The sequence below is a fragment of the Lepidochelys kempii genome, chromosome 10 (genome assembly GCF_965140265.1).
Source record: "Lepidochelys kempii isolate rLepKem1 chromosome 10, rLepKem1.hap2, whole genome shotgun sequence".
NCBI lineage: Eukaryota > Metazoa > Chordata > Testudines > Cheloniidae > Lepidochelys > Lepidochelys kempii.
In genome coordinates, this window is record NC_133265.1 from 81786523 (window position 1) to 81808538 (window position 22016).

At 46.8% G+C, this 22016-nt stretch overlaps 1 protein-coding gene across 17 annotated transcripts in view; it reads left to right on the forward strand.

Moving 5' to 3' along the window:
• NOX5 (NADPH oxidase 5) overlaps positions 1 to 22016 on the forward strand; it is a 109014-nt gene that overhangs the window by 81402 nt on the left and 5596 nt on the right. For 15 of the 17 annotated variants that reach the window (XM_073304460.1, XM_073304455.1, XM_073304466.1 and 12 more), the window contains 13 exons: positions 1512 to 1722; positions 4086 to 4320; positions 6312 to 6465; positions 8134 to 8309; positions 9395 to 9577; positions 10796 to 10928; positions 11903 to 12063; positions 13460 to 13621; positions 15404 to 15448; positions 17860 to 17984; positions 18847 to 18931; positions 20407 to 20506; positions 21337 to 21503. In XM_073304460.1, coding sequence (XP_073160561.1) covers positions 1512 to 1722; positions 4086 to 4320; positions 6312 to 6465; positions 8134 to 8309; positions 9395 to 9577; positions 10796 to 10928; positions 11903 to 12063; positions 13460 to 13621; positions 15404 to 15448; positions 17860 to 17984; positions 18847 to 18931; positions 20407 to 20506; positions 21337 to 21503 — 1937 coding nt within the window. Of the gene's footprint in view, positions 1 to 1511; positions 1723 to 4085; positions 4321 to 6311; positions 6466 to 8133; positions 8310 to 9394; positions 9578 to 10795; positions 10929 to 11902; positions 12064 to 13459; positions 13622 to 15403; positions 15449 to 17842; positions 17985 to 18846; positions 18932 to 20406; positions 20507 to 21336; positions 21504 to 22016 lie in introns of those variants that run through there. The other 2 variants (XM_073304457.1, XM_073304467.1) reach the window with 2 other exon arrangements.

The following is a 22016-nucleotide window of genomic DNA, read 5'->3' on the forward strand; positions in this document are numbered from 1 at the left end:
CCACCTCAGTCCTGACACTGCCAAGGAGCTCAGCACCTAACTCACAACTCAGCCCCAGGAGGATTCTTGAACTAGGCCTTCCTTCATCTATCTCACTTGTGGGGCCAGATCGGGTCGGTGTGCTGAGAGACCCCCTTAGAGCACATCTAGTGGATCAGACCCCACACAGAATACAGCCAGGGCAGGCGGGTCCCCCCCCTCCCACTTTTACCCAATAGCCCAGTGGCTGCAGCACTCACCAGGATGTGAGAGACCCCGATTCAAATCCTCACTCTGCTAGGGGTAGAGCAGGGATTTGAACCCAGATCGGTCGCCTCCTAGCTGAGTCCTCTCACCACTGGATCATGGGGTAACTCCCTCCCAATCTCCCTTGTTGGAGCTGTTCCACTCTGTATAAATAATTAAATATTAATTGGGCCACAGAGAGAGAGAGAGTATGCCTACGCCACAATCAGAGGTGTGACTGTGGCATGCGTAGCCATCCCCATCAATAGCAGTGAAGCCATGGCAGCACTGGTTGTACAAGTCCATGCAAGATTCTGGATATGTATTCAGGTGGCTAGCCCATGCTGCCACAGCATCATTATTATTGTTATTCGAGCAAGCTACATGACAGCTAGCTCAGGGATGTCGACACACGCTGCAGTCACACCTCTGATTTCGGTACACAGAGAAAGAGATTAATTAATTAATGCACTGATTGCACCAATGACTATTTTAATTATTTATACACGGTATTTAAACACACCCAGTGAAGAACAAGTGCAGTCAAAGACAATAAAAAGTATTTTGTTAACAAAACATATTTGTTCAAAAATATTATTTATAGTGAATGGTTTGATCAAAACTACAGGGGCAAGTTTGAAGCTAGGGACCTGATTCTAAAACATACCTGCCTCAACTTGAAATTTGCAAAGAGGTTTAGTTTTGAGGGTCATGCTTTTTTGTTTGGTCCAGTATTGACATTCTGGTACATGTGAAACGTTGGTTTATATACAGGCTAGGAAAAGTGAAAACATCAGCAAAATAAACGTCCCAGTTCTGACCTGGCAGTATTTTCTGCTCTGACCTAATTGAGCTTAAAGGATTGGCTACAAAACTAAGAACCAGATCTCTTTCCAAGCTAATTTGTCTTTACATTTTGCAGCCAGTTAAGCATGTCTGTGTGGATTTCATAATGGTGAACATTGTCAATCAAGATTGGAATTCACATTCTCAAAATAGTTGTTTCACATAGATCACTCACTACTTAATCTACATTAAACTGATTTTTTTCTAATCTATCAACAATTAGCCAACCTTACCCTTGGGGCACAATTTCCCAATGAAAATCCTGAGTGCAAGGAAGGAGGCCTGTTTCTGTATCCAAGGGGAAGATAAAACTAAAAGCACCCAGGGTTTTCATAAACCCGTTCACTAGCTGTTGTGTATCCTTTTGTTGTCTTGGTAACACAGGAGCAAATGTGTTATTACTTTCATCTGTGTCAGATGCAAATTCTTGCTCATTGTAGGCAGTGGTTCCATCGACCCGGATGAACTGCGCACAGTCCTGAAATCATGTCTGAAGGAGAGCACAATATCCTTGCCAGAGGAGAAACTGGATGACCTCACGCTGGCTCTTTTTGAGTCGGCTGACAAAGACAACAGTGGCTCCATCACTTTTGAGGAACTCAAGGAGGAACTAGAATGCTTTCCAGAGGTCATGGAGAACTTAACCATAAGGTAATGGCTTTGACAGGCCCCTCTGGGTTCCTAATCAGCGCTGTATATTAGAACTGCATTTTCCTTGGTAGCACCTTGCTCTTCCCCAATTTCACAGGCTCCTTCAATATCATTATTTATGCTCATAGCGACCTCCCCGCGGAGGGGTGCTTTTTATTTTTTCCCTTTGCGATTAAGTGTCCCTGTACCAAACCCTTCCCTCATCGGGAGAGCACGAGGCCTGGGATCCCGTCCGAGGCCTGGGATCCCGTCCGAGGCCTGGGATCCCGTCCGAGGCCTGGGATCCCGTCCGAGGCCTGGAGGTGATTTTTGAGAAGCAGCTCATTTAAAGGAAGCTGCATCCCTTCTGTCCACAATGGGGCTGCTTGGACATTCTCAGGGCAAGACACCCACCATGCTGTGCTCCAACTACACAGACTTGGCATGCTTGAGTCTATTGCTGGCAGCTGCCATCGAGCAGGGAGCTGGCATGGTTTGTGACACTCGCTTACCGATGCCCAGTATGAGAAACCGGACACCAGTTTCTGTGCTGCTGCAGTGCAGGACTAACCATCAGAACAGGGCAGTGATGTTTAAAAATGAAGGGCCTAAGATCCTGAGCATCTCCTGCGAGGCACTGCAAGCATCCCCTGCTGAAATGAAGAGCATGGTTCCACTTCAGAAATGCTGCTTGTCGTGTGCTGTGAAATGCTCTTCCCGGAGGAGAAGAGGCCAGGAGTGAGTCTTGCCATGTGAACCATCAGAATGTGAACGGGAGCAAAATACTGTAGTGTTCTAGACGTTACACATCACAATTGACTCTCCTCCTAATCTGTACAATTAAAGGCCCATCTAGAGCCGAGGGTAGCGGTATCATTCAGGATGGTTCCCCTCTCTCAATAGATACTTCAGTAGAGATACCGTCAGAATGTGAGGAGCCCAGTGGGATACCTCTCATTCTTATTTCCATAAGGCGAATCTCCTGATTCCACCTAATCAGCATTAACTGAGGGACATTGACCCTTCTCCGGCATTGTGGAATGACTTAGGCACATCATCTCCACCTATTCGGTTTCCTCCTGTTAGTGACTTACAGCTGCCTTTCCACTTTCTGTGCTTCAAGAAGTTGGGACTTCAGGGTGCCTCCATCTGTCCATTTATTGTAGGCTCCCACTGCTCACCTTTGTGGCCATTACAGCCCCCGGGAAGGAGGGTTTGTGTTCCAGTAACTTTATCCAAATCCTTCTCCACCAATCCTGATTCATCTAGGAACCAGTAGTGCACTGCGTGAGCAGAGCAACCCAGGGGACATTCCAGACGGTAAACCAAGAGCTCAGGCCAAAGGCAGCCAGAGTTTATACTCTTCTACTGCTCTCAATCTATCCAAAGGGTCCCAGAGGTATGATATGCTCAAGATGGTACAAAATGGCTGCAATCTCTTCCCTGCAGCCCGGTGGAAGACCAGCACCAACGTGTAGGGGCATGCAGTCATCATCATCGTCTTGGCAAATCCCAAAGGGGCATGGCCTTCTTGCAAACCTAGCACCACCCAGATCGATCTCTGGCAAGATGGTTAAGGTGGTCTGATTGTGCGTTCGGTTTCTCTCTAGCACTGGCAAGCGTGTTGCGCCACTGAAGCTTTTGGTGCCCTCATAGTCACTGGCCGTGTAGCAACATTCCTTGGTACATACACGCTGGACTTCGTTGGTCTTCCATTCTAATAATATAGCCATACCAACCAAGCCGCTAAAACCGAACCAGTGCTGATGGAGGCGGTTGCTGGGTTTGGCTTTGAATATCCTTGTTGCTGAGCTTGTCCTGCCATTTGACATGCAGGAGGAGACCGAGAATTGAACACGTCAATCCAGTGACCTTCAGCCCGCCTCTGTGCCCATGTTTCGTATCCATACAACAGAGCAGCTTTGTAGCAAACATGATGTCACGACTTCCCCACAAAGGCTGCTGGTGGGCCCCAAACATGGAAGCCGCTGCTGCTGTGCAAGCGTCCACATCTTACAAGCCTCCTTCAGCCCTATCTGGGACACTGCCCATGTATTTGACAGCTGCCACCTGCTCGATGACCCATCCGGATGGGTTAATATCAAGCTGGTTGTAAGCTGGAGCTGGAGGCTGTTTGATGCTATGGCCAGGGACTTAGTTTTATATGGATTATATGGAGGTGTAAAGTCTGGGGGCAGGAACGCTACTTGCAGTTGAAACCCAAAGGAGAGCATCCTGCAGCTGCTGCCACTGGCAACCCTGGGAGTTCCCCTTGGAGAGTGGGTGCAGGGCCTTCCCCAGTGCTCTTCTCACAGCTGCAGAGCCTGGGAGCTGGTTGCTTTGTAACAGACCTCTTCCCTTCATGTTCCCTCCCTTTCCAACAGTGCCGCCAACTGGCTAAAGCCCCCGACCGTGGAACAGAAGAGCCACACGCCGCGCTACTTAACCCCAGCCTACTGGCACAACAACAGGAGCAAGCTGCTCTTCATGGGCAGCTACCTGTGCCTGAATACCCTCCTCTTCACCTGGGCTGCTCTGCGGCACACGCCCCTCGGGGGCTGGGTCATGATGGCGAAAGGCTGCGGGCAGTGTCTGAACTTCAACTGCACCTTCCTTGGGGTGAGTCCTGTGCCTCTCCAGACAGATGGGGGCGGTCACACCTCCCTCCCAGTGCTCTTGGAGGGTTCATGAATCAGGGGTCACAAGGGGCTGAGGTTAGTGCTTGCGTGGCAGGGGTTCTAGAAGAGTGAAGCATGGAATCGTAGAAATGTGGGCCTGGAAGGGACCCGGAGAGGTCATCGGGTCCAGTCCTCTGCGCTGAGGCAGGACCACGCAAACCTAGACCATGCCTGACAGGAGGTTGTCCAACTTGTGCTTAGAAACCTCCAGTGATGGGGATTCCACAACCTCCCTTGGGAGCCTGGTCCAGAGTTTAACTACCCTTATGGTTAGAAAGTTTTTCCTAATATCTAACCTACATCTCCCTTGCTGCAGATTGAGCCCATTACTACTTGTCCTACCTTCAGTGGCCATGGAGAATAATTGATTACTGTCCTCTTTATAACAGCTCTTAACATATTTGCAGACTGTTCTCAGGTCCCCCTTCAGACTTCTTTCCTCAAGACTAAACATGCCCAGTTTTGTTAACCTTTCCTCACAGGTCAGGTTTTCTAAACTGTTGATCATTTTGGTTTCTCTCCTCTGGACTCTCAAATTTGTCCACATCCTTCCTTGTATGTGGTTCCCAGAGGTGGATGCAATTCTCCAGCTGAGGCCAACATCCCAGAATGATATTAGTCTTTTTCACAACTGCATCACATTGTTGACTCATATTCAATCTGTGATCCACTCCAACCCCCGGACCCTTTCCAGCAGTACTGCCACCTGGCTAGTTATTTCCCTTCACCCTGCATGCACTCAGGAAATAGGATTTCTAAGGGAGAGGGGATTCTTGCTTTTTCTATGAGGGCATGCAGCAGTTCTGCTTTGCTTATGTTCAAAAGGGGAAATGTTGGCAATCATTAAGACAAGTACTTTGCCTTTGTCTTTATTGAATTTCATCTTGTTGATTTCAGACCAATTCTCCAATTTGTAACAGTTGTTTTGAATTCTAATCCTGTCTCGAAAGCGCTTGAAACCCTTCCCAACTTGGTGTCATCCACAAATTGTATAAGCCTACTCCATTATCCACGTTATTAATGAAAATATTGACTAGTACCAGACTCGACAAACCCCACAGGACTGTGTTCTCATTACTTTGACAACACTTCAGCTGGAAGAATCATAAGGCATGTCCACTCTGGAGCATTATTTCCAGTTTGGGTAGAGCCGTGCTAACTCTGATGGAGCTAAAAATAGAGCCATAGGTACATCCTTGGGGCAGCTGCACGGGTGTCAGGGTCAGCCAGCTGCCCCGAGTACGTACCTAGGGTTGTCCTGCCACCTCTGCAGCTGTGGCTACTATTTTAAGCATGCTAGCTCGACCAAAGCTAGCACGGTATGTCTACCCGAGCCGGGAATTACTCCTCCAGCTCCTCTGTAGACATGGCCCAGGTTACCGTGGAACTCACTGGGCCGGCCACACTGCTCTTTGCAATGGCAGGAAATGGAACGCGTGGTCGTGTCACTCTCTGAGGAATATTTCCGAGAATCAGACAATCAAAGTTAAAAATAAAAAGTTAAAGAATAACAGACAGGAAGAAGGATATGAACTATGTGAGAGCAAGTAAAACCAGGACTGTCCTCACCCCAGAGCAGCCAGTACAAAGACATCCCTCTGGTCTTCTTTAGCTTTTACTCAAAGGTAAAGAGGGGTAGGATGGCCCCATGAGAAGGGCACTGGGCTCGGACTCAGGAGAGCTGGGTTCAGCTCCTGACTGTGACCCTGGGCGAGTCTTTTTACCATCTGTCTTGTCAGGATGATGTTACTACCTCACCTTAGCAAAGGGCTTTGAAGTAAGTTTGTTGGGTGGAGTTAAGGGCTGTGATACACGGAGGTCAGACCAGATGATCTGATGGTCCCTTCTGGCCCTAAACTCTATGGCCCTGTCTCCTGATGGAAAGGGCTGTAACAGCAAAGCGTGACTGTTACTGTCATCCGGTTCTCAAAGGTGCTCATGCTGCGCCGTTGCCTGACGTGGTTGCGAGCTACCTGGGTTGCGAAAGTTTTCCCGCTAGACCAAAACGTCCTCTTCCACCAGCTCGTGGGGTACGTGGTGGGGGCTCTCACAGCAGTTCACACCGGAGCACATGTGGGGAACTTTGGTGAGTAGTAAATCCTCTGCTTGCCCATGCCCCCATGCAATAATTGCTATGATTCTTTTATTTGCAATATGCTTTGCTCATGCAACCATTCTTCTAACGTACTATGAAAATCTTGAGTGATCTAAAGAGGAAAAACCATCAATTATTAAAATGGAAAATGCCAACTCCTCTTTAACTATAAAGAACATCAGCTACTAAAAAAAAAGGATTGAAATCTACATTAAATATAGACTTGATAAAGCAGCATTTTCTAAAGTATGGGGTGCACCCCCTGGTGAGAGGGTAATGGGGGCATGAAAGACCAGCCAGCAGGGTGCAGACAAACCTCTTCATTGTTCTCCAGGGTCTGAGCTTTTAACAAAAAAGTTGGTCTCTAGGTGTTATGATTGCAAAGAAACCGTTCAAAACATGACTCCTGGATAACCAATGTAGCCTTGATCTACCTGAATTAAAGAGATCCTGAGACAATAGCTCTGATAGGGGAAACTGCCTTGTGTGTAACTGACATAGGAACATCTACCTGAGTTTGCAATAAAAAACAATAACTCTGAGGTGTGATTTGCCCCATTCATTTTGGATACCAATAATAAAGCTTCTTTAAATGTCAGCCTTTTTAACTGCACATCAAGGGATGTAAGAAAAGAGAGGAAGAATTGTAAAGTTTGCTCCAGCATGTCCTAAAGTAGAGGGGGATTCTAGGGATTATCCAGGGGAGAGCATGGGGGGCATGGAAGATGTATACATTTAACAAGAGCAGGCCTTTAATGAGATACGGTGAGACTGAAGGGGCAAAATTGATTCCATATTCCTAAAGGGGGCGGGGTTCAGCTTTCAAAAGTTTGGGGAGCAATTGATTTAAGGCAGGTTTACTTGTAAGATCAGCTCAGCATTTTATTTTCACTCTTCCCATTGCTAATAATTGTGTAAGGTTTCAACTAAGGTAGAAGTGTATATGAGACAGGAAGGGATTGGCGCTGTACGTAATCCACTGGTTCATTGTGTGTTGTCCCCCTCTAGTGGCTTCCCCTGATACGAGGTTAAAAGCTTTTTACAGTTACCAGCTAATGGGGTTTCTCTTTAGCTCAAGTGCTCCAGATTTTGGGTTCAGTCCCTGCTGACAACCCATGTTTGAAGTGAGTTGTGGAATGTGATCCTGCTTTGAGACAAATCATTCAGCAGTCCTGACTTCAACTTCCTCTGATTTATAAGGGCACCCCTGAGGTATTTGGTGGGAGGGTGGGGTGTAGTTTTGTTTTTTGCATAAATTATATATTGTATTAATAAGTATAAAGAAAGGAGACATGATTGCAACTGGAACAGGATTAGTGCCATGGGGTCCCAGGACCACAGCCCAGTAAGGGAAAGGATTGCTTTATATTCCATTGCTCTGAAAGCTTTTTTGGTCAAAGAAGGGTTAATATTACTCCATGGGAGACCTTGGTACATGGCCCCTTGTTGTTGTCATCATTGTGTATCTCTGAGATACACTGCATCTGAGGTGTGTGTGGCATTTTACAGACAAATGAACGGATCAGGGACCGCAGCTCCTAGGAGTTCATGGCCACATTGGAACGCCCAGTATCCCCTTGTTGATCCTGTACTCCTTGTGGAAAGCGCTAATCCCTTTGGCTGCTGCTGCTCTGCAGCCCCATGTTTCTCTGTGTTTAGTCAGGCTGACTCAGATCCAGGATCGCCCCGCGCTTTGGGAATATCTGTTCACCACTCGGCCCGGGATTGGCTGGATTCACGGGAGCGCCTCGCTCACTGGGATTGCACTGCAGATCCTCATCTGCATGATGCTAGTGTGTTCCAGCACCTTTGTCCGGAAGAGCGGCCATTTTGAGGTACTCCCCAGCTGCACTCTGCAAGTGGGGTTTGGTTTTGCTTGTGCCCCCTCCGTTACAGTGCAGTCATGTATGCTCCAGTGTCTCCCATTCTGCATCCCATTGAGACTTGCATATTTTCTGCCAGGATCATTTTCATACATTTCTTCCCACAGTGATTCCAGTCGCAGCACGATGATAACGTGTTAGTCCCTCTCCAGGCGGCACTGTGTAAACTGGTAGCTGATCTTAGAGGTTCATTTAACTGAATCCCATGCAGCCAAACTCCTATGTAGAAAGACAGCAGGAAAAACCTGCTCACAAGGGCAGGGGGTGGGTGGGGAACAAAGCTCTTTAATGGGTTAAGAAATAAAACCCAGCAATTCAGACAAACTCAGGTAATTACATCCCTCGTGAGGCCAAGTTAGGAACTCTCATCCAATGACACTTCTCCTACTGCATGTGGGTGGTTAGTGCAGGAACTGGCTCCTTGACTGCAAAGCTGCCCAATGCAGATGGACGTTCAGTGCTTGAGGGGCTTACAAGGGCTTTGCTTTTACTCTATGCCTGGCACCAACTTGCTGTGCACAACAACCAGATCTTCACAACGTCCTGCCCAGACTCTCCATCTGGGAAGCACGGCCCCCAATGCCACAGAGGTCATGTGCCCTCTCTTCCGCTCTGTTACACCTGTATAAATCCAGAGTGACTCCACTGATTTCAGGGGCCTCCTGGGGCAGGTTCTGACCTCAGTTACTCTTGTGTTGGCCAGGAATGGCAATGCTGAAGTCCTTGGAGGTTCCACATTTACACCAGAATAACTGAGAGCTACGTCTCAGTGGCTCCTTACTGCTAAGAATGACTGTTTTTTCATACCTGTCCACGGCCGCTGTTGGCTGGGCTGGAAAGCCGAGCTGGAGCGTACTGTATCTGGTGCCTAGAAATACCAGTGAAAACAATGATGGAAAACTAGTGACACTTTACCTAAACTATAGCCACAGTTGGGCTGTATCTTTTGCCACCACTGCACTCATTAGTCTCTCTTGCTGTTCATCACTGACGTCAGGCTGGTATCTCCAGTGATCCGTTATTGTTGTGACCTGCAGGTCTTCTACTGGACTCATCTGTCCTACATCTCCATCTGGGCTTTGTTAATCCTCCATGGGCCTAATTTCTGGAAATGGTTTGTGGTTCCTGGATTTCTGTTTGTGGTGGAGAAGACAATTGGCATTGCTGTGTCACGCATGGGCGGGCTGTACGTTGTGGAAATCAACCTCCTGCCATCAAAGGTTTGTTCCCAAAGTGATCCAAGGATGCGCAGTTATGGGAATATGTTTTAAAAATACTGCTGGGGCTGGGGTGAGATGTGAAATAAAGAATTGGAAATTGAGCTTACTAGGGTCTATTCCTAGTTCTGCCACTGACTTGCTGCATGACCTTGGGGAAGTCACTTCACCCCTCTTTGCCTCTCTTTCCTGTTCCCTAAAATGGGGATAAAAATCCTCGCCCTACTTCACAGGAGCATTTTTGTCATTTGTAAGGTGCTTTGCGATTCCAGTGAAAAGCACTCTATAATAACTATTTTTATATGACACGGGAAAAGGAAGGAAAAGTGAGACAAAAGAGGTATTAAAAAGACAAATTCAGATTGTCTACTGTGTATTATGGCAACGTGCTGGAGTGGCAGCATTCCCTAGACTCATGGAAATTAGAAATGGCAGTGCTGAAATAGGGAGGCAGTCTGGCTTAGTAGGTAAAGCACCAGCATGGGATTCAGGAGATCTGGGTTCAATTCCTGTCTCTATTCACCAGACTTTGGGCAAGTTTCTGTGCCTCAGTTTCTCCTCTGTAAAATGTGGATACTGATCCTCTTTGTAAAGTGATTTGAGATCTGCTAAGAGCTGGGGGTTATTATTCTTTCACGTGGTGCAAAAGTGGTCCTTACATTATATGGCCTGGGGCATTAATTAATCTATTTTAAGTGTCTAAAGGGTTGTCCTCCGCCTTCTTTTGGGTCGCTGCTCCACAAGCCAATGTGAAAAGCACAACAAACGGCACAGAATCATGGTTTAGTATTTGGCCAGTCAAGGCGTTCTCTTGAGCTGCATCTTGACTTGTCTGATAATGAAACAATCTGCAGAAAGTGTGTTACCTGCAATCCTCTGTCAGCGTTAATAGTACCTTTTCAGCAAACATTGACACAGAGGCCCGTGCCTGGGCACCCATTTCCAGTGGCCTCTCTATGGAAGCAGGCTTGGGGCAGATATCAGTCACACCTCTGCAGTTGAGGGGGCCTGGCTGTACCAACAGAGAGGTAGCTCGACATCTGTATGCTGTAAAATATGCCCACAATTATTTGCGTGCTCAAAACTGCAGGCACAGACTTGGAGGCTGTTGTGCTCTGGAGAAGCTATGCCAGTGGAAGAGGCTTAGGGTAACGTACAGTCTGCCGGGTTCTCTTGTGTGCAGAGAAATTTTCTACCTCTTGGCTTTTCATTTCAATCAAGGTGACTCATCTTGTGATTAAGAGACCACAGTTTTTCCACTACAAGCCTGGAGACTACGTTTACCTGAATATCCCAGCGATTGCGAAGTATGAATGGCATCCTTTCACCATTAGCAGCGCTCCTGAACAACAAGGTATGTGGTTATACTGGACACCAGAACTGCGCCATTTTGCTATTTAATCGGAATGGTTACTTACAAAAAGGCTAGAATGATAAAGTAACAGAGAGAGACCATTTGGTATGGTGCAGCGAGATTTTGCAGCAAACGGGCTACGTTTGAAGTAACTGAGTCAATATCCAAGAATCATTTAATTAGGTGCTCTAGCTGTGGCATGCCGAGAAGCAGGTGTGTGTTTTTTTTTTTTTTTTTAAATCATATAAGAAAGGAAGCTCTTTGCCAGTCTGGTTTCCCTGTGCTGAGCTGGGACTTGTATTCCACCTCACCTTCTTCGCCCAGCAGACGTGAGCTCCACACTTCTGGAAGGAGAAGCAGATGGGCATAACTCACAGCAGCCGCCTCTGACCTCTGCTTCCCCCATCCCTGCTGAAAGGGAACATTTCCACCTGCCCTGCAGCTCTGCCCTTCCCCCTTTTGTGGAATCATGGGAAATGTGGCTTCTCTGAGGAAAAACAAAGACGAAAAAACTGTCTCATCCAAATCACTTATTTCCGTGCAATTCGAGAAATACTGCCGTATATTCCATGCTCAGAAAGGGGCTGACTATCTTAGGGGTAACATGTCATCTCATGTACGGATCCTGCGAATGCAGCTGATACATTGGATGATTGACCTAATTGAAATGGCCAGCGCATTTCTTCGGTTAGCTTTCCTTAGCAGCCTTGTTACTCCCTCTGGTGTTTCTGAAAGCTTGGAATTCAGCCTTAACTTAAATGCTGGGCCAAAATCTGTTCTCCGTGAAGTCCAGGATAACTGCACTGGACTTCTTAGAAATTCCTCTAGATTTTTACTGGTGTAACCGAGACAAGAACTTGGCCTGTTGATTTTAAAATACATCACTCTGCTTCTTGCCTGGAGAAAGTTTCAGTCCAGCTGTATGATTCCCTCATCAGAATATTTATACAAGGCTCCTTCTTATTTCACCGTAGTCTGCCTTCATTTCACAGATACCATCTGGCTGCATATAAGATCACAAGGACAATGGACCAGCAGACTCTATGAATATTTCAGGTGGCCTGAACCACTCAGCCAGGAGCCTAAACGGCTAATGAGAAATCTAAGAAAGCAGAGGTACCACAAATGGACCCAGGTTTGTAATGGACAGGGATTATTTTTATGAATCACTTTTTATAGTTTAAAATAGGAGTGCCTTTAGTTTGCTTTCTGTGAAATGTGTTAGGGTACGATAGTGCCTGCAGCTGCCACTAGGTGACGGTGACACTGGCATCAGCATGGGAGAGGGACCCTGCCTGTATTTATCCTCGCACATTGCCCTAGGTGGAGGCTGTTCATTTCTTCCTGGTGAGGACACCCAAAAAAGTAAGAATATTCAGTTGCTACAAGCCTGTGGCTTGTGGGATCAGAAATGTCTGGGTTGCTCAGGCTGATGTCCTAGTATCAGACGTACAGAGGGCTCTGTTAGCTTATTAAAACACGCCACAGAGTTCCGTATCTGATGCTTCCCCGTGGACAGTCACCGCTATGTTTCGGATCGGAATTGTGTGTCTTCCAGTAGAGTCGTTGCTACTTCCTATTTCTCAAACAGCAGGTGTGCTGTAGGTACAATCTGGGCTTCTGGGCACATGTAGGAAGTGTGCAGAAGAGGAACAGGGCTGTAAAGCATTTCCAGGCTGAGGTTGGAGTCCCCCATACTGCTCTCTCATGGGGATTTTCTATCTATTCTTTATGGGTTTGCTGATTTTCCTGAATCTAAAATAAAAACCATCAAGATGGAAAGAGAATTACATGCTCATGGTGACTGGAAAGTAGCATGGTGGTACTGAAACTTGAAACAAACAGACCAGGCCATTATCTGAAAGGCCTAATAAAAATCCCTTGCTCTTATACAGTGCTTCTTCATCAGCAGATATCACAGTGCACTACAAAGGAGGGCAGTACCAGTCTCCCCATTTTACAAAAGGGGAAACAGAGGCACAGTGGGATGAAGTTACTTGCCCAAGATCACGCAGCCGGCCAGTGGCAGAGCTGGGCACAGAGCCCAGGTCTCCAGCATCAGTCCAGTGCTCTAGCCGTTGGGCAACACTCCCTCTAGAAAAAAAATAAGACAGACCCTGGGCTGGTGCAAATCTGCAGCGTTCCATTGGCTTGAATGGAGCTACACCAGTTTACACGAGCTAAGGATCTGGTTCTGTATCTCACGGCTGTGCGATCCTCACGACATTCTGCTGCCCACGTGGTATCAGATTTGTGCATGTAAGAAAAGCAGGAAGACCTGTGTCCTGGACGTTGTCCTCTGTAACATGGGTAGTGAGAAAGGAGGTAAAAATGCCCAACAATGTCCTGTCTAGTTACAGGTCAACCTCATGAGCCAACTATTTTGTTAACCCTCATTAGAGTTGTGTTCTGCCCTGGGGCCTAAGCAGAGAAGCCCTGGATGGACAAAATAGCTCCTGTCAATAAAGAGAAGAAAGTTTCATCTATCTCTGTGACATGGCTCTCAGTGTTTTCCTTGAATTTGGCTCTAGGAACATCTTTTCCGCTCATCTGGTTCAGAGGCATCAGTAGCCACCAGTAAGGATGAAACGGTTGAACTGACGTCTTACAAAGCCACCAAGTACCCTGACGGTGAACCTGCTGACATCACCGTTACCAGAAGGGATGAAGAAGAGAGCCCGCACGTCAGAGAAGTAAAGGCCCTTCATTTGTTGGCTAGACAACTTACCATTGATTACATGCTTCCAAGGCTATTGGGTTCAGGCGGCTTTGCATCGGCCCCATCTGGGCTGGGTCGGGATGGCGTGAATGAGCCCTTTTCAGATAGGGGTAGATGAGTAAGAGGAGAGGACCTTGTAAATGCTGGACATTTGGGGCCCGTATTCAGGAATCAATAGGTCTGGTCAAAACCTTTCCACCAAAATTTTTTTTTTTTTATAGAAAATTGGGGTTTTGACGAAAAAATTTTTTTGCTAAAAGTGTCTGTTTTGGCTGAAAAATTTTATTTTTCATTGAAAAACTGGATATCCAAAAAATCCAAAGTGTTTTTGGTTTTTGGCCACAAAAAGTAAAAATGTTGATGCGGAATTGCCTCCTGGGGGGTTATAGTTTGGGTGTCTCATATCCCTATTCTCCACTCTGGGCTGGGTTCCATAGTCAGACTACATCTACCATGCACTGTCATGCGTGTGATGTAGTCCAAGTTGCACTGAGTGGTAGGTAAGGCTCCAATCCTGCAACCCCAAACGTGTTTAATTTTAAGCATCTGACTATTCCCATTGACTTCAATGTGACTATTTATGTGTTTACTGGTAAGTACTGGTAAATTTACTACATAAGTGTGATCCGGATTAAGGCCCAAATCATGATAATCCCTGATAGGTGGACACATAAAATTCTCATTGACATTCACCTTTTGTCCTTTGTAGAGAAAATACACAGGCAGACACTGGATGATGTTTGTGCTTTTTATCTGTGTTTGCTACTGATCTGCATCATTTGGAAAGTGGCATGTCAGGAAAACGATACGCTTGTGGCTTAATAATGAATTTCTTATTGTGAAATTTAGAAAAGATTCCTCTACAAAGCTGAAATGTGTAATAAGACAGTAGTCACTAGTGGACCAGTTTAGACAGACAAGGAATAGAAATGAAGCCGTTTTAAAATCAGCAAAGATTCACACCCTCTCTTTTTAAGGAGAAAAAATGGAAAATTAGATATAAATCATACTAATGTTAGAAAGTTGGAGAACCACGTTTACTGGCTTTTATCATCTGATATGAAAAGCTCTCAGGATATTGATTCTGTCACAGCTGAAGGAGTAGTCATTACAGATAAAAAATTTATATGCACCGTTTTTAATGAGTTTCTTTCCCTGTTGCTGTTGAACTATTCTCTTTTCTCTCAGTTAGCAGAGATCCTCCTACCATTGTCAATCTGATCAAAATTCTTGTACCTCTTTTATTCTCCCTTCTAGGCCCGACTAACGCATGATTTGTGGGAATTTGAATAATTGCATTTTTGAATCAACCTTTTTGATTCAATTACAATCTGGATAATTTACACAGACATCTTGGGTGAGATTTAATGCCTTTGAAAATCTTCCCCCTAAACTAATGGGCCTTCCCATTTTGGATAATGAGAACTTTTATTAAAATGGAATGTAAATAGAAAACCTTTACTTTATGTTACTCCTCTCTGAAGAATGGGTACATGGCCACCTACCTTGAAAGTGACTCTTGCAGCGCTAAAATAATACTGTATTTGACTTATTCCTGGTGCAGTGATTAGGTCAGGAATGATATAACCAAAATGAATGTCTCTGCCAATCTGGGAGGAAGTAGATAAGTATTACCAGGAGATCTATTGGCGCGTCAGAGTAAGGGTGACTTTAATACTCAAGATGGAATAAATTCTGAGAACAATGTCATTTGCTCTTGGCAACTCTTGGCAACATGGTTTTCTTTATGTAACAGGTTTCTACCAAGCTGAGTGAGAATCACAGAGTTTGTAATATCAAGGTAAGATTCTCCTTTGCGTGGCTGGTTAAAGCGCCTCGCCTGCAGCTGGTTCTGGGCAAACAGACCCCAAGCCAATTGCAGGATCATTGACTCATAGACTTGAAGGTCAGAAGGGATTATCATGATCATCTAGTCTGGTCTCCTGCACATTGCAGGCCACAGATCCTCATCCACCCACTCCTGTTCATAGAATCATAGAATATCAGGGTTGGAAGGGACCTCAGGAGGTCATCTAGTCCAACCCCCTGCTCAAAGCAGGACCAATCCCCGACTAAATCATCCCAGCCAGGGCTTTGTCAAGCCTGACCTTAAAAACCTCAAAGGAAGGAGATTCCAGCACCTCCCTAGGTAACCTATTCCAGTGCTTCACCACCCTCCTTGTGAGAAAGCTTTTCCTAACATCCAACCTAAGCCTCCCCCACTGCAACTTGAGACCATTACTCCTTGTTCTGTCATCTGCTACCACTGAGAACAGTCTAGATCCATCCTCTTTGGAACCCTCTTTCAGGTAGTTGAAAGCAGCTATCAAATCTCCCCTCATTCTTCTCTTCTGCAGACTAAACAATCCCAGTTCCCTCAGCCTCTCCTCATAAGTCATGTGCTCCAGCCCCCTAATAATTTTTGTTGCCCTCCGCTGGACTCTTTCCAATTTTTCCACATCCTTCTTGTAGAGTGGGGCCCCAAACTGGACACAGTACTCCAGATTAGGCCTCACCAATGTCGAATAAAAGGGAATGATCACATCCCTCGATCTGCTGGCAGTGCCCCTACTTATACAGCCCAAAATGCCATTAGCCTTCTTGGCAACAAGAGCACGCTGCTGACTCATATCCAGCTTCTCGTCCACTGTAACCCCTAGGTCCTTTTCTGCAGAACTGCTGCCGAGCCATTCAGTCCCTAGTCTGTAGCGGTGCATGGGATTCTTACGTCTTAAGTGCAGGACTCTGCACTTGTCCTTGTTGAACCTCATCAGATTTCTTTTGGCCCAATCTTCTAATTTGTCTAGGTCGCTCTGTATCCTATCCCTACCCTCCAGTGTATCTACCACTCCTCCCAGCTTAGTGTCATCTGCAAACTTGCTGAGGGTGCAATCCACACCATCCTCCAGATCATTAATGAAGATATTGAACAGAACTGGTCCTAGGACTGACCCTTGGGGCACTGTTATAGACCCCTAACCTCTGGCTGAGTTACTGAAGTCCTCAAATCATGGTTTAAAGACTTCAAGTTACAGAGAATCCACCATTTACACTAGTTTAAACCTGCAAGGGACCCGTGCCTCATGCTGCAGAGGAAAGTTAAACCCCCCAGGGCTCTGCCAATCTGACCTGGGAGAAAATTCCTTCCCTACCCCAAGTATGGTGATCAGTTAGACCCTGAGCACGTGGGCAAGACCCACCAGCCAGACAGGGCAGTAGGACTCTGGCCTGTAACTCCTTTCTGTTGTAAGTAGTCCTTACATGTGCCAGCAGTGCCACTCCGGGGCTAAAGTAAATCTCATTCCCTCAGGTTCCCCTCCTTGTTCACCTGACTATGGGCCCCACCATTCCCCCTAAAGTCAATGAGATTGTGGGGTGTGACTGGACTGGTGCTGGAGCACTCTCCTGGCCCTGCGTCTACACAAAACAAAGAAAGTGCAGCTGTTTCTGGCTGAAAAGCCAACCTGACAATTGCTTTGCAATGTTTGAGTGGATTGTTTTCTCCCTGGATTTTTGGGCGGGTGGAGAACCCACCAGAAAGTTTCTTGTGTCCATCTTTTCTGTCAGCGCTGCTGAGCTGAAGTGACATTAAATCTCACAGTTACAGCTCTGTTCACTCATGTTATGCAGCCAGACAGGACGCTGCCAAAACCGCCTTGCTGGAAATAAGAGAAATAATTAAAATGACTGAAACATTTTTCAAGGAAAAATCCTGGTTCAGATCCCTAGCAGGTGTAAATCAGCAACGCTCCACAGGAGCCCACGGAGTTCCAATGATGGACATGGGCTGAGAACTGAGCTCCCTGACTTGCCTGTCTTACAGTAAGGAGCACAAAGGCCGTAGAAGGGCATAGCACCCACATCAACACCAGACTTTCAAATCAATCTCTGCTCTCAGCTAGGGCCCCAAAGAAAAGACCAGTTTTTTGAGGCCATGTTGGGTTCAAAGCACTTGCCTTGTGGGTCATAGAGTCATCTATTTACATTCAAGGTGGAGAAGCTCCCTGAAGGAGCTGGTCTTCAACCCTGAATCCCCTGTTGAGCTAAGGAGGTGTTTTGGCTGTGCAAAGAATGCCGGGTGAGACCCTAGGCTGTTATCCGTCCCGCTGCCAGTGTGGGGTTATTTTAGATGATAAAATGAGAAGTATCTCTGTGAAACTGAAGCAAATGTGTCTTGTGTGGCTCCAAACTGCAGCCTTTCTTCTCTCTCAGTGCTATATTGACGGTCCTTATGGGACACCTACGCGAAGGATCTTCACCTCGGAACATGCTGTGCTGGTAGGCGCTGGGATCGGCATTACTCCCTTTGCCTCTATCTTGCAAAGCATCATGTACAGGTTGGCATTGTACCTTTTAAAGGCTTTATAAGTAGAATAAATACTAACCTGTGGAGGCGGAATTCTTCTTCCATTGCCAAATAAAAGCCACACCATGGTTTCAAGATTCATGTTATGTGTTACGTTCAGGGTCAGTTCTTTTCTATCTGATCTAGACCTCATCACCATATTAGCTGGAGACTATTCCTGGTTCTCCCACTGGACTGCTGGGTGACCTTTTACAAGTCGCCTCTGTGCTTCAGTTTACCCATCTGTAAAATGAGGATAATGATCTGATGGCCTTTGGAAAGCGCTTTGAGATCTGTGGGCGAACAGTGCTACGTAAGAGGTAGGTATTGTTAGCTGAGCGGTTTATTATCATTGAATGGATTTTAACCTCACAAGGGCCCTGCTGAGGTAGGGAACTGCTATTATCTCCATTTTACAGATGGGAACTGAGGCCCAGCATAGATCAAGTGACTCACCTGAGGTCAGACACAAAGTTTGTGGCTGAGCCAGTCCAGTAGTCTCTCCACTAGATCATCCTTTCTCCCTGACATTGAGGACTTGGTCCTTACAGGTGGGTGAAAAGATGTTCCTAAAACCAAACTCATCCTTCCAAATGGACAGACACTACACTGAAGACTGACACCCGAACAGAAAGTTTGCAAAGAAGCCAGATAAGGGTATTTTCTAGAGCTGGTCAAAAAAGGTGAACACTAGAAAAAACTTGTTGAAAATGTTGAATTTTGGAAAAACATGGCTCAGCTCTAATGACTTTCTCATGAGAGTTTTCACTACTGAGAGCAAGGGGCGGGGAGGTGCTAAAGAGCTGGCATGACCGTGCTTGTTACCACATGTGGGTTCTGTTGCATTCTTCTAGGTATCGCTTGAGAAAACAAAATGATCCCCGCAGTGGCTATTCATGGTCTGAGAGCCTCAAGGATGATGAAATGAAGCTTAGGAAGGTGAGCTCCTACTTATAGGGATAACTCAAAGCTTCCCAGCGACGACCTGACTGCTGGTAGTAAATATTTGCCGGAAATCTTGTGAGCTGCTCTGTGCAGTTTGCTCCTGGGCAGAGCAACTTCCCGGACCGGGGCCCAGCGTTGTGTTGTCCGAGGGTCTGCTGGCTTACCGACTTCTAACCACTGCTCCAACTTTTAAAATGCAATAATAGCTGCTTTTTGCTGCAGAAACTGTATCTCAGGGCTTGTCTACAGTAGAAGTGCTGCATCAGTGCAGCTGTAGCAGGTCTGGTGAAGACGCTCTAGGCCAATGGGCGAGAGCTCTCCCGTCAGCATAATAACTCCACCTCCACGAGAGATGGTAGTTATGTCATAGCACTGTCCATATTGGCACTTAGGTCAGTGCAACTTATGTTGCTTGGGCGTGGTGGCTTATTCACACCCCTGAGTGATGGAAGTTTACACCAGGGTTAGTGGTAGTGTAGACCTGGCCTCAGGCTGAGACTTATAATGCCCCGTTTAAGTCAAGAGAGGCTAATGTACCTTTGGATGCACTGCAGTTGATTATGATAGGGATGCCAGCAGACTCATAATGAAACCATTGGCGCCTATGTTGTAACTGTAACAATAATGTAAGAGGTATAAACCATCCAATCATTTATAGGGTTTGGGTCCTTCAATGCACCTCTGCTAAGAGGTCTCCAGACCCTTGTCCTCCACTCAGAGACATCCTTACTAAATAATAAATGCACAAACACCACTGCCCTAGAGCTATGTTCACGGCATACAGACAGAGGCATTAGATAGAAACATAAAATATTCTTTCTGGAAGATTTCAATGTAACACAACTTTATTTCTTAGAATCCAGAGCAGAGAGAGACAAAGCAAGCTGCTCCCTAAGGCAGAGAGGACAATTTCCCCCACCTTGCTCTAGGCTGGTTGTTTGCAGACTGACTGACTGCTCCCAGATTGCATGTTTCCCTCTAGAGCCCTCGTGCCTGCAAGCAGTACCAGGGAAACCCCTGAAAATTAAAAGTGATAGTTTACAATTTTAATACACGTTTGAATACACCACTCTCCCAGGCAATGGGTCCGACCTCAGCTGGCATAAGTTGGCATAGCCCCGTTAGAGTAAGTGAAGCTACATTGATTTGCTCAGGCTGAACTGGCCCAGTCTGTGGGACTCCAGAGCTGCCTGCTAACCATCCTGCTCCTTCACCAGTTCCAGTGGTGATGAACATGGTATAAAGGCCCAGACAGAGACAGAATTAGAACCTGGCTCCGTCCCACAACTGTCTGTCCCTTGTCTAATGTGACCAAGAGCCGCTGAGGACTGGGGCCTTGTCGCTTTGCCAGTCTGCAAAGAGCCGCGCTGGGGGCTTTAAAAGGCACAAACACCAACAAGTCAACTGATTTGTAGTTTGGTATGTAAATGTGTGGCTCACTAGCACCAAAGCAAAGATCGTGTTTTCAGGTTGACTTCATCTGGATCAACCGAGACCAGAAGTCCTTTGAGTGGTTTGTCAGCCTGCTCACAAAGCTGGAAATGGACCAGGCTGATGAGGAACCGGAAGGTAAGTGGAAGCCAGGCGGCTCTGCTAGTGAATCCCTCCGTCCCCCATTCCAGTGGGCATGTAGGAATACTATTGACCTCAGCCTCCGTGACACATGCCCCCCAGCAGAGTACAAGTGTCTTTAGTAACACAGTAGATGTTGCATTGTCCCTATTGTCATGTGATAGGCCTATCTGCAAATACAGGAAAAGAGGCAGCCGGGAAGGGATTTGTGAGCTGCAACCATTGTGTCCCAATCCTGGCTCCATCAAAGCTCACTGAGGCTACACTCCACAGGCTCTTGGCAGGTCCTTTCAAGGGGGGCACTCCTGGACCTGACTTAAGTGTGGCCCAGGTACCCTTGGTCTGTCTGCCGCCACTACACTCCTTCCCCTGCTTGGACTGCCATGCTCCTGGCAGGAGAACTCTGTGCGAATGGTTGGGTGGGAAGCCTGGCACTGGCACCAGATAACCCTGCTTTGCTACTTCATGGTACTAGCTGCTGCTGTTCTTCTGATAACATGTCCCGACCACATACAGTCCCCACTTCCAGAGGCAGCATCTTCTCTCCACGAGCGAAACAAGGCAGATACAGTCGGGGTCTATGGATTGGTGGGAGACTCTCCTACCTAGGGGAAGTGGCCTAGAACATCAGGCCGGGGTACAGACCTAAAGAGAGTCTGTCTGGCTGAAGTGACATGATGTTCTGCCTATTTTCCCAGGGACAGGTGTTCTGCTAGCTGAGGTTTTGGTGGCAATGTGTTTTGAGCCAGCCTTGGTCAGTAATTCTGCACTAACAAACTGAACTCCAGATGCTCAGCTGTCACTTTGCTTTTCCCTTAAATGCACAGGCCGTTTTCTAGAGATGCACCTGTACATGACTTCAGCGCTCAGTAAGAACGATATGAAGGCTATTGGTCTGCAGATGGCTTTAGATCTGCTGGCGAAGAAGGAAAAGAAAGACTCTATCACAGGACTGAGGACCAGAACCCAACCAGGCCGTCCTGACTGGAGCAAGGTAACGAACCTTGAAACCCAATTAACAAACTGCGTCCGTCTGCTTCACTGTTGGGGAGGCACCTGAGCCAGGTAATGCTGGAGTAACTCCAGAGTAGTCAGTGGGGTGTGTGTATTTACAACGGTGTCAGTGAGCTCAGTCTGGCGCTCCAGGCCCAGTCTCTGCCTCCTCAACCAGGCAGGTTCCTGTTAGAGTCAACGGGAGCTTGGCTTGAGTACGGAGCTCAAAGCGATGCCTGAGGAGTGAGGGTTTCTGGTGGCTCTTCAAGTGGGAACTCTATGGGAGTTCTTTGATTGCTGCTTCAAGTTTCATGTCTACTGTTTCAGACTTTGTTACATCGTCCCCTTATCCATGCCCAGGAAACAAGCCACCCTCCCTCGTAATTGTTAACGGCCACCCATGAAAAGAACCTCCCTAGGCGGTGCTTTGGTATGCCACCTGCTTAGCTTTGTGGTGAAAGAGAGGTAGTGAACCAAGGGCGTGTTAATGGTGGTCACACGCGATGTTAAAACA